Genomic DNA, 18,789 nt, shown 5'->3' on the forward strand with positions numbered 1-18,789 from the left:
AGTACTGATCAAGCATGAGAAGAAATTACTCAAGACTAAGAAAAAAAAAAAAAACACTGAAAAGGAGGCAGAACAATTCCTGGATCACACACAGGATGGGAAATAGTCTGTTTTCACCAACTAGAATGCAAAAACATAAGATACAGACCAGGAAGAATCCTCAGAATGTTGCCTTAGTAGTGGGCTTAAATTAGCCCTAGGAAAAATGCAGTTCAGGGACTGTTCTAAAAAAGCTTAAACTGTAAGTCTCATATAAATAAAAATTCCCTAAGGAAAAAAAGTAAGGCTCAAAGAGATCCAACTAACTCCAAGAAAGTAAAATGCATGCCAGAAATAAAAATTAACAATATGTAAAGGAATAAAACAAAATCCAGCAACCAACTATGTACATTCACAATTGTCTGGCATCCAGTACAAAATTATCAGCTATTCAAAGAAGCAGGAAAATAAGGACAATTATCAAAGAGAAAAAACAATCATTACAGACTCAGAAATGACAAACATGATGGAACCAGCATCTGAGGACATTAAAACAGCTATTTTAACTATGCTTCATATGTTCGAGGGAGAGAAAAATATGAGCATGATAATGAGAGAAATAGAAAATTTTAAAAAGATCCAGATGGAATTTCTAGAGATGAAAAGTACGGTATCTGAAAAACTGAGAGCAGATTATACTGCAGAAGAAAAGATCAGTTAGCACAAAGACATCTAAAATGAGAAAGGAAAGACTGAAAAAAATGGACTGAGCATCAGTGGCCTGTGGGATGATAGCAAACAGTCTATAACATGGGCAGATTCTGTGTCAAGAGGAGAAGGGGAGGGGGACAAAAACTTGACAAAACATGGCCAAAAAATTCCAAATTTTATTAAGACTATAAACCTTTAGATGGAAGACACTCAATGAACCCCAAACAGAATAAACAAAGTTCAAAACCACATAAAACAAATCACTATATGGCTTAAGAGCATAGACACAGGGCAAAAACAAAGAAAGACAAACAAATTCACCAAAATTCGGGATAGTGGTTACCCCTACGGAGGATGAGGAATGTGGTCAGAGGGGAGCACAAAGGCTTCAAATCTATTAGTATGTGCTCTTTTTGAAGTGGCATAAAGGGTAAATAAGTTATTACTTTAAATTGTATATAAGCTTTTTTGCACATGATAGACATCAACAATAAAAATATAGAAAAATAACTTCATCCATTCTCCTTCCATGTCACTTAGAACACAAGCTATAAACCTGGGAGTTATCCTTGACCACTCCCTCCCCATTCACCAAGGTTGATTTTATCTCTTAAATCTTTCTGCTACTCTCCACCTACACTGCCACACCCTGTCCAAGCCATCTTCCACTCTCGAACACTCCCTTTCTTTTAAGCAGAAGCCATTCTTTTTTTTTTTTTTAAGATTTTATTTATTTGACAGAGAGAGCACAAGCAGAGGGAGAGAGAGGGAGAAGCAGGCTCCCTGCTGAGCAAGGAGCCCGATGTGGGACTCGATCCCAGGACCCTGGGATCATGACCCGGGCTGAAGGCAGCCGCTTAACCAACTGAGCCACCCAGGCGTCCCAGCAGAAGCCATTCTTTTTTTTTTTTTTTTTTTGAAAGATTTATTTATTTATTTGAAAGAGAGAGAGAATGAGAGAGAGAGCAAGCACATGAGAGGGGGGAGAGACAGAGGGAGAAGCAGACTCCCTGCTGAGCAGGGAGCCCGATGTGGGACTCGATCCTGGGACTCCAGGATCATGACCTGAGCCGAAGGCAGTCGCTTAACCAACTGAGCCACCCAGGCGCCCATCAGCAGAAGCCATTCTTAAGCAGGACTAATTCTCTCTTCAGCTTGAAGGTGTCAATCTTGCCCCACTTGCTATTGATGCAGAGATAAGTAAATTGCCCCAAGGCCACATGGCCAGGAAATGGCGGGAGGCAGGATTCAAAATCTAATCTTACTTGGGAGCCCACAAGGTCTTTACCCAAGCACTATCCTGCCTGGTGTTGAACAAGATAATACTGGAAAAGGCTTAGCCATGGCTTGCCATAAGCTAACCTGTAACCTTTTTCTCTTCCAGTAACTTCCTTAGCTCTTTATCTGCCTCCTAGTTAGTCCTTACCTCTGAGCTCAAACCGTATTTCCAGAGGGAATGCCTTCCTAAGCCCCTTGTGCTGTTACAGCCAAGTCCCTGGTATTTGTCCTCACTGCACTCTGTACATGTCTATCATCCTTCCTCCACTAGATTGTGACCTCCACAAGGGCAGCGGCCCATGTGGCCCCCCCACTGTAGTGTATGTGGCACACCCCTGCCCACTCTGGCTCCTCCCAGTTTCATTCCTTGGTGAAAGTGAAGGGTCACCAACAGACCTCTCTTTTATGTTCCAACAAGCAATCTGGCCTTCTGACCCTACCAGCAGGGATGTGTGGGAGCCACAGGGGATGGAGAACAGCCCTGGCCCATTGAGCTTGAAATGTCCTGCCTCACAGAAGGGACCCCGTGCCCAGGGGGGAATGAAAGAAACTTCAGGCACTGGAGACCTGGGGCCACTCACTGGGTCACAATCGAGTACCCCTTGCCCTTATTTATCATATCCACTCCCCTCACTCAGAGTTTGGGTGGAAGGCACCTGAATGCCTGGCCCAGGTACCCTGGGGCCACTAGGGGAACAGACCAAGGTGGCCATACAGGAGGGGGTGAGGGTGGGGATGGGGGTGACAGGCGTCTCCGCATCTGTGGGACTTCCTGGGGCCACTAGGGGAACAGACCAAGGTGGCCATACAGGAGGGGGTGAGGGTGGGGATGGGGGTGACAGGCGTCTCCACATCTGTGGGACTTCCACAATGCCCAGAATAAATTTGAGCCCCCAGAGGTTTGGCTCCTCTCTTTGGCAACACTGAGTACTTTCAGAATGTTTAACTGTGGTTTTAATGCCCCACAGCAAGGCACTGTCATGCTGTGTCCTTAGTGTCCAACACAGGACATGACAAAGGGTAGACATCCAGGAAATGGAGGTCTGGCTAACCCCCATGAGTCCTTCAGGTTTGACTCAGGCACCTCCTTGAGAAGTCTTTCTTCCCTGACACACCTTTCCATTGTCCCTGTGCCCCCCACCATGAGTCCCCACAGCAGCGATGCTCTTTTTAGTGGGCTCAAAGAACATTTGTCGAATGAATGGGAGCTTGCTGGTTGATTCTTCTCTGAGCAGTTGTGTTGGTCCAGGAATCTGTCTGGAACTCTTTTCTATTAATTTACCTGCTCAGTTTATTCCAACATTTAAGGGATTACTAGATGTTACATATACTCACTGAGCTCAATGGTGACCCCCCCCAGAAAGCCTTTCTGACCTTCCTGTTTAGGTGTTCCTACTCTCCGTGGCCACCATGCCTAGGTGGACTTCTCAGCCCCTAGACCAAGATGATCCCTTGGCCACAGGAACTGGACCTGATTCATCTCTCTGTGGCCATGACCTGGCAGGGCTTGGCAACACCTGTAGAAGATATCGTCTCTAGAGTAGAGAGATTCTGGCTGGGATCCCAGCTCTGCCACCTGAGTTTGGGCAAGTTCCTTTCTATTAGTTTGCTGGTGAGTGGAATGGTTGGCTAAGAGGTCCAGAAATGAGACTCAAAACTACCTGAGTACCCAGGATAGTCATTATGCCCTCTACCCTACAGAAGGAAAAAGGGCAGGACAGGGCCTTTAATACCTGGTATTTGGTAGTCCAGGTACCTGGGCTCAGTTAGGGGAGGAGAGGAAGTTACAATAGGCTTTGTCCTTCTCTGCCCCAGTCTAATGTCCTCCGCCCCCAGATCACCTAGAAAACAGAGCCTAAAACAAGAACTAAGTACTGATGTTTTATTTGAGAGGTGCAAACCCAGGGCACTGAGTGAGAAAAGGGAAGCAAGGCAAGGAAGAACTGACAGTAATGCAAAGTGATAGCAATTGGGTCCTGCTTCATGACAAGCCTTGAAGAAACACAGCAGGTGTGTCCAATGGCTACTTGGGTGATCTCCCCATTGGTGGAACTGTTTGGAGAAACAGTGCCTTGCAGCAATTGAGGAAAAGGGGGGAAGAAGGTATTTATCTGCCCGGTTCTCTCCCATCTCCCATTAGTCAAATGTTATCTCAGGAGAATTTACTACCCCACCCTTCTGGGTTGCTAATAGCAACTTGAGATGCCAGATTCCATGCCCTGCAGCAGGGCATTCCATCCAAGTCTGGAAGCTAGAGGAGAGTCAATCTCTGGGCATGTGGCTGATGAGTGCCAGAGAGAATTTGATTCAGTACATAAGATGTGTCCAAAACAGTCCAATACTGTTTTTCTCATTTACCAGATAAGGAAACATGGCATAATGATCAAACCCCTTTTCCAAGGTCACATGGCTAGTAAGTGGTAAATTCAGGTTTTAAACATAGTTTGGCTCTGGAAACTATAGAAGACCAAGATGAGGAAGTTGGATTTTATGTAGCAGGCAAAGGAGAGTCACTAAAGGGCTTCAAGCTGGGGAGTGACACGAGATAAAGAGCTTTTTGATAAAGCTCTCAATCTCTACTTTCCTTCAGTTTCCCATGCGGCCAACCTTGGCAAAATAGGTGCCCCAAAGAGGTGAAGGCATGCAAGACAGTTTTGAGGAGTCTCTGACTGGGTCCAGGGCTCATATAGGCTTTAACACCACCTCATAATCTTTCTCTGTCTTCATCTAAGCCTATACCTACTGAAGACTAGCTGGGTCAGAGGCAAGCAAGATCAGGGTAGAGAAGCCAAGATGAGGAGAAAGGGAGATTGGCCTAAAGACCAAGAGCAGGAGGACCAGCCATCTGTCCATTGTTGGCCTGTGGGTCTGGGGATCCTGGTGCCTGTCGATGAATCCTCTGGTGTTGCCTGAGATGGTCAGATCTCATGAATTGTCGACCGCATTGATCACATCCATGTGGTCGATATCTGGTGTGTATCCGCGTATGTCGTCCAAGCTCATCAGAACGGAAGAAAGACCACATACAGCCTTCCCACATGCATTTATAGGGCCTCTCACCTGTGGGGAGGTGACAAGGAACAGAAGAAAATAAGTAGAAGAATATGCCAGCACATGCATAGGAAGGAGTCTGACTCTATTGAGGAAGAGCAGTCAAAGTTGAGAAACCAAAGGAAAACCAAGGGAAAGCAGTGAGGAAGCAACACAATCAGCAGCCCATGATTTTGGCACGGTCACACTGGACGGTGGGAAAGCAAGTTGGTGGTGCCAATATAGCTTGACCCCAAGCTTGAAGGATGACAAGCTAATCCCAAACCATTACAAACCAGTGGTCTAGCACAGATCTAAAGCCCAGAGACTCCTCTACCCCACCCAACCCTACCCCACCTATCTGACACCTCATTCACCTGTATGTTTGCGTTGGTGACTCACAAGGTGGGAGCGCTTAGTATAAGCTTTTCCGCAGCTTTCATATTGGCAGCAGTAAGGCCTTGAAACCGGGGATCTCCTCCTGAGAGCCCTTTCCTGGGCCCTGGAGTTCCACTCTGCTCTCTGTGGAGCACGCATGGGCTGTTTGGGTAAGGGGTCTTCCTGGGAGCCTGGCTGGACGAGAGAGTGCTGGGATTCTAAAGCCAGAAATGATGGGGACCCAGCTGGGTTCATCCTAAAGTCATGGGGTTCTCTAGGGGGCAACATCTGAGTCAAAGAAGGGAGCATTGCCTGGGCCTCAGTAGAAGGCATGGTTGGGGCCAATAACATTTTAGGTGTTAAAGAGTCTCTGTTAGAAGGTACTGTTGGGGGGCCAGAATAAGGCATTGTTGGCACATTGATGTGGGATGTCATTGAGATTCCACTGGGAGCTGAGACTGGCGGCCCACTGGGGGCCATCCTTAGATTCCTAGCAAAGGTCATGGCCACCCTTGGAGTACTGGGCTCTCCTAAGGGCATCATCTGGGGCCCCTTGAAAATCATTATTCCTGGCTGGGAGGAAAGCAGTCCCTCACAGTAAAACATCTGGGAAGGAGTGCGAGTCACTTGGGAGCAGTAGCTCACACCATGCTCAGGCAGTGACATACTGAACTGTGGCCCCATTTCACTTGCATTCTGCCTGGGTGCCTCAGCTAAGGCCAAGGGGATCCTCTCCAGCTCTGTGTACTGAAGGAAGTGTTGAATGCCTGATGCGCCATCATTCCAAGAGGTGTGCCCTCCACTGCATCTAGGAGGTGGAGACGTGTCCAAGATGGACATTGACTTCTCAGTATCCTTGAAGAGAGAGAAGTGAAATTCACCCTAGTTCAAATTCCAGTTCCCCATGTCCTTCCTTCCCATCTCCAGACTCCACCCTAATCCAGCCTCCAATATCTCTTGCCTGAATTATCCTGCTACCCAACCATTCTCCAGTTTGGACTTTTTAAGATGCAAGTCTAGCTGATAGGAGCACAGTAGCAGCCTAAATGTGACTCATGCCATTTTTCCTCCTTGTCATGATTTTGTTTATTTCATAAAAAGCAACGAAGAGAGCAAATAAAATATTCCACAACCAAAAAAAAGAAAAAATATTCCACAACCGACACCTTCAGCAAAACTCTGAGAAAACCTTCACAGATTATCTTTAAGTGTGAGGGTAAAAGAACATCCAAAATCAGCCTAAGTGCAGAAAGCCACAAGAGTAAGAAGACCTGAGGGTTCAGAGGGGTCATGGCTTTAGCAAAACTTAGAAAGCATCTGCAAATATTTACTTACAGAAGAGGGTCTCAGCTGAGCTGGAACTGCTGTGGACAAGTCTGAGATCAAGCACTGGAGGAGGGGAGGAAAAGAGGCAGGCTTTTTTTTTTTTTTTTTGAAGATTTTATTTATTTGACAGAGAGAGACACAGCGAGAGAGGGAACACAAGCAGGGGGAGTGGGAGAGGGAGAAGCAGGCCTCCTGCTGAGCAGGGAGCGCGATGCGGGCCTCGATGTGGGTCTCGATCCCAGGACCCTGGGATCATGACCGGAGCCGAAGGCAGATGCTTAACCAGCTGAGCCACCCAGGCGTCCCAAGAGGCAGACTTTTAACAAGGAAGTCAAGAGGCAGTATTCCTGGATGACTGACTGGTATGAAGGGATGTAAAGAAGAGATTGGTGGTGGAACCTCTTGAAACAGGACAGGATCCAAGAATCATATTTTTTAAAGTTGTTCATCACTGTAGCATTAGAGAGAGCTCTTGAGCTAAAAACTGGGGCCCCTTGAAAATCATTATTCCTGGCTCCACTACTCCATAACCTCCCATCTACTCCTCCACTGTGACAGTCCAGAAAAGACCAATCCATTCAAATATGAAAACCAAAACATAAGTAGAAAATACAGTGTCCATAAAAGATACTAAAACACCAACAGAAATTGAAGATTGCAATCTCAGGAAAGAAAAAATGGGGGCGCCTGCGTGGCTCAGTTAGTTAAGCATCTGCCTTCAGCTCAGGTCATGATCCTGGGGTCCTGGGATGGAGCCTGCTTCTCCTTCTCCCTCTGCCCCTCCCCCTGCTCGTGCTTGCACGACTCTCTCGCTCTCTTTCGCTCTCAAATAAATAAATAAAATCTTTAAAAAAATCACCAGAAAAAATGTTGCCACAGATCAAGGAAAAATGAGCAACATTCACACACACACACACACACACGAAAAGAAAGCAAACTTAAAGCAATTTCGGCTTTTACACCAATTACAGAAACACCACAGAGTAGAAATAGGGGAATTCAAAGAAGTTACGTCCAGATAATAGGCTACAAGTTATATTAGAGGGGAGGGGGGGACAAAATAAGGATCAGAGGGGCTTCTGTGGTGGTGGCAATGTTTCATAGATCTTCACTTTGTACTCTTCCATTAGGCCATACACTTATATTCACGTCTCTGTTTGAGTGTTATTTTTCATTAAAATAGTTTTAAAATAATATTGTGAGAAATCAGGATTTTCAGCAAGTGAAAAATTCTGTTATAAAAATCAGAGTAAAAATCAATTAAAAATAATGGTGAATTTAAGTAAGAAATATTCTATAAATTTTTCCCTCCTAAGAGGGAATTTACAGCTATAAATGCTTATAATAAAAAAAAATCTCTAATCAACAACTTAGCTTTACACCTTAAGGAACTAGAAAAAGAAGAACGAACTAACCCCAAAGCTAGCAGAAGGAAGGAACTATTAGAAAAATATCAATGAGGGCGCCTGGGTGGCTCAGTTGGTTAAGCGACTGCCTTCGGCTCAGGTCATGATCCTGGAGTCCCGGGATCGAGTCCCACATCGGGCTCCCTGCTCAGCGGGGAGTCTGCTTCTCCCTCTGACCCTCCCCCCTCTCATGCTCTCTCTCTCTCTCAAGTAAATAAATAAAGTCTTTAAAAAAAAAGAAAAATATCAATGAAACCAAGAGTTGGTTCTTTGGAGAGATTAACAAAATTGCCAAATCTTTAGCTAAATTGATCAAGAAAAATATGAAAGTGAGGACATTACTACCAATTTTACAGAAATGAAAAAGATTATGAGAGTACTATGAATAATTTCATGCCAACAATTTGGATAACCTAAATGAAATGGATAAATTCCTAAAAAGACAAAAACCTACCAACACTGAATCATGAAGAAATAGAAAATCTATACAGACCCATAACTAGTAAAGAGACTGAATCAGTAATCAAAAGCCTCTAAGACAAAGAAAAACCCTGAACTTGATGGCTTCATGGTGAATTCTAAACATTTAAAGAAGGATATCAATGCTTCCAAAATTTTTCCAAAAAATTGAAGAGGAGGGAATACTTGCTACCTCATTCTCACATTGCCTTGATACCAAAGCCAGACAAAGACATCACAAGTAAAATAAACAAAAGGCCAACATTTTTCATGAATATAGATGCAAAAAAATCCTCAAAAAAAAATTTAGCAAACCAAATCCACCAGCATATTTTTTTCCCACCAGCATATTAAGCAGATTATACAACATGACCAAGTGGAATTTATTCCAGGAACACAAGGCTGATTCAGCATCTGAAAATCAGGGGGTGGGGGGGGCAGGGCAGGGCAGAAAAAGCATCTGAAACAATCCAATACCCTTTCATGATTAAGAAAAAAAAAACTCTCAAAAAAAAAAACCCTCTCAAAAAACGAGAAATAGAAACTTCCAATTTGATAAAAGGCATTTCATTTATGAAAAACCCACAACTTACATCATATTCATGATGAAAGACTGAAGGCTCTTTAAGATCAAGAAGACAAGGATGCCTGCTTTTACCATTTTTATTCAACATTGTACTGGAAGTTCTAACCAGAGCAGTTAGATAAGAAAAACAAAAGGCATCTGTATTGGAAAAAATAGTAAACTATCTGTTCCCAGATAATATGATCTTAAATGTAGAAAACCCTAAGGATTACACACACACACACGTTAGAACTAATAAATTCAGCAAAAGTAGTAAGATTCATTTTTTTTTTAAAGTATTTATTTATTTATTTATCTATGTATTTGAGAAAGAGAGAGAGTACATGCATGTGAGTGGCAGGGAGGGGCAGACGGATAGGGAGAGAATCTCAAGCAGGCTCTGCACTGAGCAAAGAGCCCAACTCGGGGTTCCATCTCACAACCCTGAGATCATGACCTGAGCTGAAACCAAGAGTCAGAAACTTAACCGACTGAGCCACTCAGGCGCCCCAAAAGTAGTAAGATTCAAATTCAAGACACGAATAGATACTTTTCTAAAGAAGACATCCAGATGGCTAACAGACTCATGAAAAGATGCTCAACATCACTCATCATCAGGGAAATACAAATCAAAACCATGATGAAATATCACCTCACACCTGTCAGAATGGCTAAAATTAACAACAGAAGAAACAACAGGTGTTGGCAAGGATGCAGAGAAAGGGGAACCCTCTTGCACTGCTGGTGGGAATGCCACTCTGGAGAACAGTATGGAGGTTTCTCAAAAAGTTAAAATATCCCCAGTGGAACCACGAAGCTGTAATTAGGGGCACCTGGGTGGCTCAGTTGTTAAGTGTCTACCTTCGGCTCAGGTCATGATCCCAGGGTCCTGGGATCGAGCCCCGCATCGGGCTCCCTGCTCAGCGGGGAGCCTGCTTCTCCCCTGCCTGCCACTCCCCCTGCTTGGGCTTGCTCTCTCCTTCTCTGTGTGTCAAATAAATAAATAAATAGATAAATAAATAAAATCTTTAAAAAAAAAAAGTTAAAATAGAACTACTCTATGATCCAGCAATTGCACTACAAGGTATTCACCCAAAGTACACAAAAATAGATTCAAAGGGGTACATGCACCCCGATTTTTTTTAAAAGATTTTATTTATTTATTTAAGAGAGAGAGAATGAGAGATAGAGAGCACGAGAGGGAAGAGGGTCAGAGGGACCTCTGGTCCTCTGGTCGATGGACCATCCCTGAATTCTACTCCTGAAACCAATATTGCACTGTAGGTTAACTAACTAAAATTTAAATTAAAAAAAAAAGATTAAAATTTAACACACAAAAATCAGTTGTTTCTATACACTGACAATGAACTAACTATAAAGGAAATTAGAAAATCAGGGGTGCCTAGGTCGCTCAGTCAGTTAAGCGTCTGCCTTCAGTTCAGGTCATGATCTCAGGGTCCTGGGATCGAGACCCACATCGGGCTCCCTGCTCCACGGGGAGTCTGCTTCTCCCTCTCCCTCTGCCTACTTGTACTCTCTATCTCTCTGTCAAATAAATAAATAAAATCTTTTTAAAAAGAAAATCAATTCAATTTACAATAGCATCAAGACAAATTAAATACTTAGAAATAACCAAGGAGGTTAATCACTGGAAAATACAAAACATCACTGAAAGAAATTAAAGACATAGTAAATGGAGAGACATCTTAATATTCATAGATTAGAAGGCTTTAGTAGTTACGATGTCAGTGCTACCCAAAACAATCTGTAGATTCCATGCAACCCCTACCAAAATACCTTTCTTTGCAAGAATAGAAAAATCTACCCCCTAAAATTCATATGGAACTTCAAGGAACCCCAAATAGCCAAAAACAATCTTGAGGGACGCCTGGGTGGCTCAGTTGGTTAAGTAGCTGCCTTTGGCCAGGGTCATGATCCCAGGGTCCTGGGATCGAGTCCCACATCGGGTTCCTTGCTCAGCAAGGAGCCTGCTTCTCCCTCTCTCCCTCTGCTTGTGCTCTCTCTGTCAAATAAACAAAATCTTGAAAAAAAATCTTGAAAAAGAACAAAATTGGAAAATTTACACTTCTTGATTCAAAACTTACTACAAAGCTAAGTCATCAAAACAAGGTAATATTGGCATTAAGTATAGACCTATTCACCAACAGAAAGGAATAGAGCCCAGAAATAAACCCCCACACATATGGTCAAATGATTTTCAACAAGGGTGCCAAGATCATTGAATGAGGGGAAAGACAGCCTTTTCAGTAAGTGGCACTGGTATAACTCGATATCCACATGCAAAAGAATGAAGGGCCCTTACTTAATACCACATACAAAAATTAATTCAAAATGGATCAAAGACCTAAACATAAGAGCTAAACTATAACTCTTAGAAGGAAACATAGGGGAAAAGCTTCATGACATTGGATTTGGCAATGATTTCTCAGATATGACACTATAGGAACGGCAACAAAAGAAAAAAAGAGACGAAGTTGGATTTCATCAAATTAAAATCTTTTGTGCATCAAAAGACACCACCAGCAGAGTACAAAGGCAACCCACAGAATGGGAGAAAACATTTGCAATTCACATATCTAACAGAGACTAATATCTAGAAAATATAGATAGCTCCTAAAACTTAACCTAAAAACAAATAACCCGATTCGAAAATGGGCAAGAGCCTTAACTACTTTTCTCCAAAGATATACAAATAACCAACAAGCAAATGAAAGATTCTCAACATAACCAATCATTAGGGAAATGCAAATCAAAGCCACAATGTGATACCACTTCACACCCATTTAAAATGATTGTTATCAAAAAGAACAACAACAACAACCCAAAGTGTTGGCAAGATATGGAGAAATTAGAATCCTTGTAGTAGGAACGTAAAATGGTGTAGCCACTATGGAAAACTGTATGACAGCCCCTCAACAAATTAAAATAAAATTACTATATGATGCAACAATTCCACTTCTGGTATCTACCTACAAGAACTGAAAGCAGGGACTGAACTAGGTATCTGTACACCCATGTTCACAGCAGCATCATTCACAGTAGCCAAAACATGGAAGCAACCCAAGTGCCCATCAGCAGATGAATGGATGAACAAAATGTGGCATATACCTACATTGGACTATTATTCAGTCATAAAAAAAATAAAGAGGAAATTCTGATATACTTCAAAATGAATGAGTCTGGAAGGCATTAAGCTAAGTCAAATAAGGGCAAAAAATGTATGGTTCCATTTATATAAGATATTTAAGGAAGTCAAATTCAAAGAGACAAAGTAAAATGGTGATTGCCTGCCAGGGATTTGGGAAGTTACTTTTTATTGGTTAAAGAGTTTCAGTTTGGAAGGCAGAGGGGCATAAGGGAAGGGAGGGAAAATGAAACAAGACAAAACCAGAGAGGGAGAAAAACCATAAGAGACTCCTAATCATAGGAAACAAACTGAGGTTTGCTGCAGGGGAGAGGGGTGGAGGGATGGGGTGACTGGGTGATGGACATTGGGGATGGTATGTGTTATAATGAGCACTGAGTATTATGTAAGACTGATGAGGGGCGCCTGGGTGGCTCAGTTGGTTAAGCAACTGCCTTCGGCTCAGGTCATGATCCTGGAGTCCCGGGATCGAGTCCCACATTGGGCAGGGAGTCTGCTTCTCCCTCTGACCCTCTTCCCTCTCGTGCTATCTCTTTCTCTCTCTCTCAGATAAATAAATAAAATCTTTAAAAAAAGACAGAATAACAAATGGATTAAAAAAAAAAAAGACTGATGAATCACAGGCCTGTACCCTGAAACAAACAATACATTATATGTTAATTAATTGAATCTAAATTTAAAAAAATAAAAATTAAAAATTAAAAGAAGTTCAGTTTGGGAAGATGAAAAAATTTGTGGAGATTAATTTTGGGGATGGTTGCATAGTAATGTGAATATGATTAATGCCACTAATTATACACTTAAACATGGTTATAATGATATTTGTTATGTAGATTTTACCACACTTTTTAAAAAATGTCTAAGAAAAGGACACAGGGGTTCCCACTGGCCAAATTTGTGACAATTTGAACATCAAAAAGAATAATGACTATTAGTTTTAATAGAATTTTGAACATTGTGAATTTAAGTGAAAATTAAGTGTTTATTATATCTTTCCGGTAAGAAATTTATTTCAAAATCACCAAAAAGAGTCCAGTGGTTTAAGAAAAATCCTACATTACAGAAGAACGCAAACTAATAAATGTAGAAGGAATGGTAGAATTGAAAAATCATTATTTTACAACCCTTAATAAAACTTTTGATTAAGGAAACTTGGTTGACACCGTAGGTGAATGACTGGTAGGGAACTGGGCATTTGGATATATCCAAGATCACGTTACACAGGTTACTTTCTGACCACAAGGCTAAACGTAAAGCTTGAATAGAGAGATCAATCAGGCTACCTTAATTCAAGGGCCAAGCCTAGTGTCACCCAAATGTGGGGAGCTAGATGTGTCTCCTGATGAAGAGGGAGCCCACCATACCTATGAGACCTTCTTACCAACAATCAGGAATCCAATGAAGCTTTAAGGTCTAACTTCAGTTTACAAGTGACACAAGAGCTAGAAGATCAAGCTAACTTATACCATGAGAACGCAATGTGATAAATCCAGAAGGAACAGTCTACAAGACAAAAGTTAGGGTAATGAAAAATGGAAAGTCAGTCAGGAAAAAAGAAAACTATTCTAATTTCAAAAAAACTCAGAGGGGCGCCTGGGTGGCTCAGTCGTTAAGCGTCTGCCTTCAGCTCAGTTCCTGATCCCAGGGTCCTGGGACCGAGCCCCGCATCGGGCTCTCTGCCCTCTCCCACTCCCCCTGCTTGTATTCCCTCTCTCGCTGTGTCTCTCTCTGTCAAATAAATAAATAAAAAGGCTTTAAAAAAAAAAAAAACTCAAGAGATGTAACCAGATGCAGTATGTGGTCTTAAAGCAGATCCTGGTTTGGACATATTAGCGTAAAGGACATTTTAGGGACAACTAGGGGAATCTGAATAAGAATTACATTTAAGATGATATTAAGAATATTGGTAGGTTTGAAAATGTTTGACTATGGAAGAAAATAATTTTCTTTCACCCTAGAAGGGTTGGTGAGAGCCTATCTGTTTTATTCACCACTATATGCAACTAGCATAAAGTAGGCATGTAACAGGCTCCAGATAACTGTCTATTGGATGGGTATTTCTGGGGTGCCCAGCCCCTTTTTCCTCCCTGTCAGTGATGGCCCTCTTTTATTTTCCTGATCCTTCACAGGCAAACTTCTTTGGAGATGCTTAACATATACACCTTCAACACTGCCTTGCCTAATTACTCCCCCAAATTCAATTTGGCCCCCCAATTTCTCCACAGAAACTGCTTTTATAAAGGTCAACAACCACTTTCATGTCACTAAGTCCAAACACTTGTCAGACCCCTTCTCGCTTGACCTCTTGGGAGCTTCTGAGACTCCTGGCCACTTGTCTGGAAATGTTTTCCACCCTTGACCTTGGGAACACATTGTCACACTTGCTGGGTTTTTCTCCTCTCCTCCCTGGCCCTCCCTCCTCCTCAGTCTCCTCGCTAGGTTTCCCTTACTGGATACTTTCTAGGCAATCTTTCTCATGCTAATGATCCATTTAGGTTTATATTCCACTTATTCTTAAACCAGTAGCTCCAGGGCAGACTTCTCCTGAATCTTCCAGCTGCCTAAGGCTCAGTCCACTTGGATAGCCCAAAGGCACTTCAATGGACTGCATCTAAAACTCCTGCTCATCCTCACTCGCCCACCCACAGGAGTAAAAAACAAGCCTGTTCCTTCTCATCCTTTGCTTTCCCACAAAATGTCACTATTCTTGCCCAATGGTGCAAGCCAGAAATCCGCTAAGGTGTCCTGGATGGCTGCTTCACCACCTAGATGCGAGTTAATTACCAAATCTTATGGTGTCTACCTCCAAAACATGTCCAAGATCTACTTGGTTTTCTCTTTCTCCACACTCCCCTCCCTAGTTAGGCTGCCATTTTAGTTCTCATAGTACCTTTCCAGCAATTGCCTTGAATTCTGCCCACCTCTCTCAGGGCACTCTTTACAAAATGCAAATCTCATCATGACTAATCACATTTAAATTCCTCAGTGGCTTCCTACTGGCTCAAGCCCTGCATGATCTCAGTAGACACTCTCCCATCACTCTCTTGGCCTTAGTTCTCAGTCCATCTTTCACTTCCTCCAAGGTAGAAGCTTACTGTCTCTGGTCTCAGGCCCTGCAAACCCTTCACCCAGCCAGTTCCCCAGTTCCAGACCAAATCCTTAGCTGTCTTCTCAGCCTCCTAAATCAACTCAAACACCTCTGCTATTCATTCCTGTGGCCCCTGTTCTTCTCCTTAATAGTAATCTGTACACTTCCAATCATTCAGCTATTTATTAATAAAATGGCATAATATCTTATAGTAAGCATACCACTGCATTCCCAGGGTCTTGACAAAGGCCTGCCACTTAGTAATGTTTTCCTCCCTGCCTGCTTCCCACTGACTTCCTAACTTTTTCTTCTTTCCTGGATACTCAAGTCCCTTGACAGGGCAGGGCATTACCCCCAGAGCCCAGCACAGGTGCTAATGCTGTGTGAATATTAATTGCATAAATGACACATGACTTATGTCCGCGATCTCCCAACCCTCCCCTTCCTAACCCTACCCCTCACACTTCTAATACCTCAGATTTCTGCTTCCCTCCACCCCCAGACTGCACCCACCCTACCCCCGCCCACCACGCCCGGCCCTGGCGCTGACTTCTGGACTCACCTGCACGAGCTGGTGCTGAGCCGGCTGCCACTGTCTCAGCCACTCGGCCTCCCGCTCCATCTCAGCCTGGGATGGGCTGCACATCAGGACCGTGTGCGGGTCCAGGCCCACACCAGAGCACAGCTGAGACGCGCTGCCTCGGCGTCTCAGATCAGGTGTCCCGCCACCACCACGCCACAATCTCAATTGCCTAGCTCTGCTTCTACTTAGCACCGTGCGGCCGGGAGGGGCGGAGCCAAGGGCCGCACCCACAGACCCACCCATCAGCAGCCGCCCCACCCCGGGCATCCAGGTCCTGCCCGGACACAGCAGGGTCACTAACAGGGACCTCAGACCGTCACCACATCTTGTGTCTTAAGTCTGCCCCCACCCGATTTACCCCATCCACCCTTCAGTCTGAGCATCTCTGTTACACTCAAGTAGGGGTAAGGACACCAAGGTTCCGGACTCCAGGCTTTGGAGACCTCAGAGTGGAAAAACCAGGGCAGGAGGCAGGAGGCAGGCGCAGACTGGGATGTAGGAGACAGGAGAACCTCCACCAGCACCCCACCAGGTCAGAGTTCTTTGTCATAAGCTCCCAGAGGCCTGGATCTTCTCTGCTATAAACGAGGTTCCTCTGTCCCTTGTGTGTACAGACCAAATAGTGCGAGCTCCGTAGCACGCATTTTCTTTCCAGAATACTGAGCCTCCTGTGTGTCCGCACTGTCTTATGGAACTAGGGATACAACGGCAGACAAGACAGAACCAAGGGTCTTTGCTTTCAAGGAATTTTCATGTGAAATGGGCAGACAAATGAATATAATAAAGTCAATAGTTATAATTTTCCTTGGTGATGAGTGCCACAGAGAAAACAAACAGGAAAACGTGAGCTGAGGACTAAGTGCCTGAAAGGGACCTCCCCATAGGAAGATTGGAGGGATCTGAGGCAGGAGAGAGCTTGGCCTGCCAGAGGAAACATAGAGGGACCAGGTGACCTCTACCATGTGAGCACAGGGGAGAGTGGAATGACGTGATAGGGATGGTCTTGGAGACCATGGACAGCAGTTCGAACTTTATTCTAAGTGTGATGGGAAGCCACTGAAGGATTTTAAACAGGAAATTGACAGGATCTAAGTTTTTTAAAACATCACTGGGCTCCTTTGAGGTGTATGGATTATGGGAGATGAGATCAAAGCAGGGACACCAGTTAGAAAGCTAACGGAGTCTCCCTCCAAGAAAGAGCTGTATTTGGTGAGGGGGGGGGATGATGGCGATTACAGAATATTTTAGAATTAGAAGGGAAAGGACTTGGTAATGGGTTGGAATGGTAAAGAGCTGAGAGGAAAAGAGGAATCAAAGATGACCCCTAGATTATTGGCTTGAGCAACTGAGTGATGACTGCACCATTTGGGAATATGGAAAGATAAGAAGAAGAGCAGATTTGGAGGCAGCTGAAACAATTCGATTTTAGGCATATTGACTTTGAATTGTCTACTAAACGTGCTCAGGGAAAGGTTAAGGCTGTAAATGTCAATTTGGGTGTTGTCAGCACAGAGATGGTGGTTATAAGGCCATTAGAGTGAGTGAAATCAACTAGGGAGCTGGTTAGAGAAAGGGACGGGACAGAACCTGAGGATCTCCTACATTTACATTTAAGGTTCAGCAGAACAGAAAGTTCATCCAAGGAGACTGAGAAGTAACAGACGGAGAAGTAGGCGGAAAGTCAGGAGATTATATTTCAAGAAGCCAAGAGAAGCATGCATTCAAAAGAGGAACTGTGCAACCACATCAGATGTTGCTGAGATAAGAACCAGGACTTGACAAGATGGAGGCCATTGGTGACTAACAAAAGCAGGTAGAAGGCGCCTGGGTGGCTCAGTTGTTGGTTAAGCAACTGCATTAGGCTCAGGTCATGATCCTGGAGTCTCCGGATGGAGTCCCGTGTCAGGCTCCCCGCTCAGTGGGGAGTCTGCTTCTCCCTCTCACCTTCCCCCCTCTCATATTCTCTTTCTCTTCATTCTCTCTCTCTCAAATAAATAAATAAAAATCTTTAAAAAAAAAAAAAAAAAAGCAGGTGGACCTGGGACTCCTGATCTCGGAGTCGTAGTTCGAGCCCCATGTTGGGCATAAAGTTTACGTCATAAAAATATATTAAAAAAAAAGTTTTGCTATAAATGGGGGTAGAGAAATGAGGTGGTAGTTAGGAGGATTAAGGGAGGCTGAACAGAGATCCACCAATAAAGAGACACTGATATTGGGCGCCTGGGTGGCTCAGTTGGTTAAGCGACTGCCTTCGGCTCAGGTCATGATCCCGGAGTCCCGGGATCAAGTCCCACATTGGGCTCCCTGCTCAGCAGGGAGTCTGCTTCTCCCTCTGACCCTCTTCCCTCTCGTGCTCTCTCTCTACCATTCTCTCTCTCAAATAAATAAAATCTTTAAAAAAAAAGAGAGAGACACTGATATTGAAGGAGATAGCTTAAAATCTTTTTAAAAAGGTCTGTAATATGCTAATGTAAGCTTACATGATTTTATGTTTTTTCTTTATTTTCTTATTGAGATATAATTGACATATAACATTATATTAGTTTCAGGTGTACAACATAAGGATTTGATATTTGTATATATCATGAAACAATAAGTGTAATTAACACAATAAGTGTAATTAACATCCATCACCACCATTACAATCTTTTTCTTGTGATGAGAACTTCAAGATTTATTCTCTCAGCAACTTTGAAATATACAAGACAGTATCATTAACTACAGTCACCGTGCTGTACGTGACATCCCCAGGACTTATTTATCTTACAACTGGAAGTGCGTACCTTTTGACCGCCTTCACCCACTTTGCCCACCCCTCTC

General features: G+C 43.5%; 1 protein-coding gene across 2 annotated transcripts; it reads right to left on the reverse strand.

Moving 5' to 3' along the window:
* Window positions 1-4,783: 4,783 nt before the first annotated feature.
* On the reverse strand, window positions 4,784-16,032 carry KLF17 (KLF transcription factor 17). 2 transcript variants are annotated; one of them, XM_088023001.1, is made up of 3 exons: window positions 15,955-16,032; window positions 5,376-6,231; window positions 4,784-5,028 (listed from the first exon to the last, which is right to left on the reverse strand). In XM_088023001.1, exons 1-3 carry the CDS (start codon window positions 16,030-16,032, stop codon window positions 4,784-4,786), a joined length of 1,179 nt encoding a protein of 392 aa, XP_087879127.1. The 2 variants fall into 2 exon arrangements, with proteins under 2 accessions (XP_087879127.1, XP_027979029.2); XM_028123228.2 differs by having other exon boundaries at window positions 15,949-16,032.
* Between the last annotated feature and the right edge of the window lie 2,757 nt (window positions 16,033-18,789).

This window comes from Eumetopias jubatus, unplaced genomic scaffold, assembly GCF_037043125.1.
Source record: "Eumetopias jubatus isolate StellerSeaLion01/CBP00866 unplaced genomic scaffold, mEumJub1_p1.0 scaffold_4, whole genome shotgun sequence".
NCBI classification, from domain to species: domain Eukaryota; kingdom Metazoa; phylum Chordata; class Mammalia; order Carnivora; family Otariidae; genus Eumetopias; species Eumetopias jubatus.

Bases quoted from the DNA above. Each gene is read 5' to 3' on its own strand.
- KLF17 (XM_028123228.2), bottom strand. From the start codon at position 16,032: ATGTGCAGCCCATCCCAGGCTGAGATGGAGCGGGAGGCCGAGTGGCTG. The intron at 6,232-15,948 runs GTGAGTCCAGAA...TCTCTCTTCAAG, and splicing joins CTCAGCACCAGCTCGTGCAG to GATACTGAGAAGTCAATGTC. The intron at 5,029-5,375 runs GTGAATGAGGTG...ACCTCCCCACAG, and splicing joins TCACCAACGCAAACATACAG to GTGAGAGGCCCTATAAATGC.